This window comes from Atta colombica, unplaced genomic scaffold (assembly GCF_001594045.1).
Source record: "Atta colombica isolate Treedump-2 unplaced genomic scaffold, Acol1.0 scaffold250, whole genome shotgun sequence".
NCBI classification, from domain to species: Eukaryota; Metazoa; Arthropoda; class Insecta; order Hymenoptera; family Formicidae; genus Atta; species Atta colombica.
This window is the reverse complement of record NW_017259349.1, coordinates 265603-269557: the sequence shown is the minus strand read 5'-3', so window position 1 is coordinate 269557 and position 3955 is coordinate 265603. Positions and strand designations below refer to the sequence as shown.

Below are 3955 nucleotides of genomic sequence, written 5' to 3'. Positions count from 1 at the left end.
TGTGTGTGTGTGTGTGTGTGTGTGTGTGTGTGTGTGTGTGTGTGTGTGTATATGTTCGTGACTCTTAGCAATACGTGATACGTTACGTACGAATTCGGTACATGAATCATAAAATCATAATGCTAAGATTCTCTCATCATGTCGATCGAGATTATTTCACAAAATCTCAAAATAGATGTGTCGCTATGCGGCACTTTGGACGAAACGCGATGATTCACGCGTGACCCGCCATCTTTTTCAAGATTATACTGATCTTCTTGGCGCGAAAGTGCGGGATGGTACTTACTTCCTTTCTATGTATATTTTAACCATTAATGTTTATTTTTTATTAATACTAACAATAAATACGTAAAACGTTCAGAAAACTGATGCACATTGATTGCGATATAAAGTATATATTATACTTTAAAGATACGTATCGTTAATGCGTATAAATTACACGAGAGTATCGCACAGTACAAATATACAAATATTACAATCGGTGCGTGTTTCGCTTCGATTCATCGATGAAACGTTAATAATTAGATGGAATTATTGCTCATTGCTTATAAATAGAAGACTACAATTATTTGTAGTTTGTATCCAAGTGTATAAAATATCTACGAAATCTTTAAGGTAAACAAAATTTTTTCAAAATTTCCTACAATATTAAAAATCTCAAAGACAATTCGTTACGAGAAGATTTCCCACATTGTTGATTGATGTACGTGCATATGTTTTTAGAATATGGTGTGTAGCGACACTAGAATTTACAAGCGCAGTGCGCAGGCAATGTGCTCTTGCAGAGTCGCAATCAGGACCTAATCGTGTGGCTAAACTTGGCTGAGGCTACGTACATACAACGAGAATGATTTCTACCGCCAAATTCCATCAAGAAAGAAAGAATAAACATATTGAATAAACTGAGACGAAAACTAGAGAGAGAGAGAGAGAGAGAACGATGAGATTGCGTAAATCTTGAACATACATACAATATGTACATCATAAATAAAAAAAAGTAATAATACTAAGAAGAAGAAAAAGAATTTTAAAATTTGTACATATTGTATTTGACAAAGAAACGCAAAGAAATGAAGAAGCGCAAAAAAGGAAAAGAAAAAAGAATGCTCTTATTGTGCATTCAAATTTAAGAATCTAAAATATTTCATTTTACAGAAAGGAACAACGAAAGAGATGTGAAGGAAATAATGTGGAAATGCGTGGGTAGCCGTCAGAGAGCGTAAGAACGCTGCGTGAGACTTTACTACTGTTTTACTGCTCTATTCGATAAAATGTATAAAGTAATCACCAATAAAAAGCGAGCAAATTTTTGCTTTCTATATTTTATATTTTTCTAATGTAAAGCATCCTTTCTTCAATATTAATCAGCGGTTTAGAATATCAGAAAAATAAACAACAGCTTATATAATTTGTGAAATAAAAATTAAAAAGCAAAAAAAATCTGGTAAAATGATAAAATGATAAAATGATATGTGATAAATGTATTTATCACATGTCATATGATATTTACATATTGAATAATTCTTTTCTTTCCTCTTTCGTTTTCATTTCTGTACATCATAAAACATAAAAAATTGTTGAATCTTTTTGAATATGTCGAATTGATTCGTATACACCCTCTATTCGTCTTGTTTTTCTTAAGCAACTTCCACACGTATTGAACGTCGGAGCGTTCAAACGTCCCCACCCTGGAGGCGTCATCATGCGACACCCTCACCATCTTCTTATGCTTTAGCCGAGCGTCAAGTCGTAACCCGTCCAATTCGCATTCGACCGACGTCTTGGTTTAAAGAATCACGGGGACAAGACTTTTGACGATGACTTGATTCTGCCGACTGATTGAACTGAGCCGCGGTTACGAGCAAAACTGCGCGTTTTGCAGAGTAAAGCGAGATAAGTGCGAGTGATTTGCTTCAAATTCGTCGTTGTGCATCAAGAGTTTGTTTGTTAAATCTCAGGTGACCAAACATTGAGAGAGAAGAAAGGAGATCTTTTCAGATATTCCTCAGATTAATTAACAGTTTACTACTAAATCATATAGTTGGCCACAATTTTGCCAGCCGACTCACGATTATTGATCCAAGATGAAGCGACAACAATTTCAAGAATCGCAGACACAACAACAGCAGCAACAAGCTATCGTGCAAGAACAACAACAACAACAACAGTATATTCAGCAACGAACAGAAAGACAAGTCACACGACAACAGATCACCAGTCAGCAGAGAGGTCAGTGATAATTGAAAAATCACGAAATGATATTCTTGAGCAACAACTTATTGAATATGAAGAATTTAAACAAGAAGTACAGAAAAAATTTATCTTGACAAATTCAAGATTTATTGCATATTAATAAATTTATAAAGTTACATTTTATAAGTTACAATTTATAAAATTTACAATTTATACAATTACATTTCACAATTTAATTGCTCTAGATACATATTGCGAGTTCTTGTAATTAGCGGTACATATTTTCACGATATTTACTTTTTTTAATTTTTTTTATACCAAAAGAGACGCGAAAATAAATTCAATCTAGTTTTAATATATCTCTTCTGGTGGATATCCCGTCAACGAATATGTGTTCTATTTCTGTGCAAGGAGCACCGTCCGTGCGAGAGCTCTAAAGATAGTTCTTCACACTTTAGACATGACCGTTTCAAAAATTCTTTCACGTGTGCTATTGGAAAAATATTAAGTATCGTATCAAGATAAAAAATGCTTTCTTTTATTAATAAATTTTTGATAATTTTTTAAAATTTTCTTTTATTAATAATTTACTTTGAAAATTTCAATTTAACGAGTAGAAAGTTGTTCAAAGACAAAGAATTTTTATATTTAAAGAGTTTTTATATTCAATATATCGCCAAGGCTAATCTTATTATACACCACACTTAATTTATTTATTTGAAAAGAAATGTCACTTATGTTTGCAATTTAATTATTTATATCAAGATAAAATCCATTAATATTATATAATTTCATCTTTGTTTTAAGAGTTCTTTCCTCTTAGAAATAAAAAAATGTTATTTGCTTTTGTAAAATAAAATAAAATAAAATAAAACAAATTATAAAATAAAAGTTAATTTGAAATAATTTCCTTAAAATAATAAAAAAATGATCTGTATTTTAGAACGTGTTATATTAAATGTTCTAATAAACGTGATATTGGGAAAACTGATCCAAATTTAGTTTCAAATTTACTTTAAAAATATTTACTTGTGTCTATTTAATTTATTGTAAAGTTTTATGAAAACTAGACACAATATTAAATTTCAAAAAAACAAGATATAAGTTATTTGTTGTAATATTTAATTATTATCTATATCCAAAAAATAAAATAGAAGAATTATATTTACCTAATATTTTTTAAATGTTTGTTTTTTTTATAATAATTAATAGTAATATTTTAGCTTTTTACGAAAACAATACAAATGATTTCATAAAAAACTTTAATTCTGGAAACTCTTCTAGAAATCTGAAGATTTGACATATGCATTTAAAATATTCTGTATTGTACATTTAATATTTTATTTCATAAATAAATTTTTTAATATATAAAATTGTATTTTAATTTCTGTTATCTAAAATAGCTTCACTGAAGTGCGTTTGCCAACTGCGTTATATGTTGAAGAATTGAAGAATACGTATTATAGAGAATGCTATAGCTGCCAAATAACACTGACAGATATATAAATCTTACTTACATCGATGTGCATCGAAACGTGTTGGATTATATTACAGGCGTAAAACTAAAAGACAATGAAATACAGTAAGCTACTCCGTTATGCTAGTAGCGTCTTTCACGAACGCAAAGAAGGAATTAATATTTAATATTGAAAAAAATCTCTTTCGAAATTTTTGCAAATAATATATCATTATATAAAATATAATTATTGCTTAAAAATTTTAAGCAATAATTATATTTTATATAACAATATTTGTAAATATT

At 29.4% G+C, this 3955-nt stretch overlaps 2 protein-coding genes across 10 annotated transcripts in view; both read left to right on the top strand.

Annotated features, from left to right (window-relative positions):
• The window catches only part of LOC108688944, a 39545-nt gene extending 38571 nt beyond the window's left edge, over window positions 1-974 (top strand). Inside the window, 2 exon segments of the mRNA XM_018195503.1 lie at window positions 635-699; window positions 701-974. Of these exon segments, the coding sequence (XP_018050992.1) occupies window positions 635-699; window positions 701-826 (191 nt within the window). The 3' untranslated portion in view covers window positions 827-974.
• A 779-nt stretch (window positions 975-1753) lies between these two features.
• The window catches only part of LOC108688942 (titin), an 85086-nt gene continuing 82884 nt past the window's right edge, over window positions 1754-3955 (top strand). For 5 of the 9 annotated variants that reach the window (XM_018195498.1, XM_018195499.1, XM_018195497.1 and 2 more), the window contains exon 1: window positions 1755-2229. In XM_018195498.1, coding sequence (XP_018050987.1) covers window positions 2085-2229 — 145 coding nt within the window. In that variant the 5' untranslated portion in view covers window positions 1755-2084. Of the gene's footprint in view, window positions 2230-3955 lie in introns of all 9 variants that reach the window. The other 4 variants (XM_018195500.1, XM_018195502.1, XM_018195494.1 and 1 more) reach the window with 3 other exon arrangements.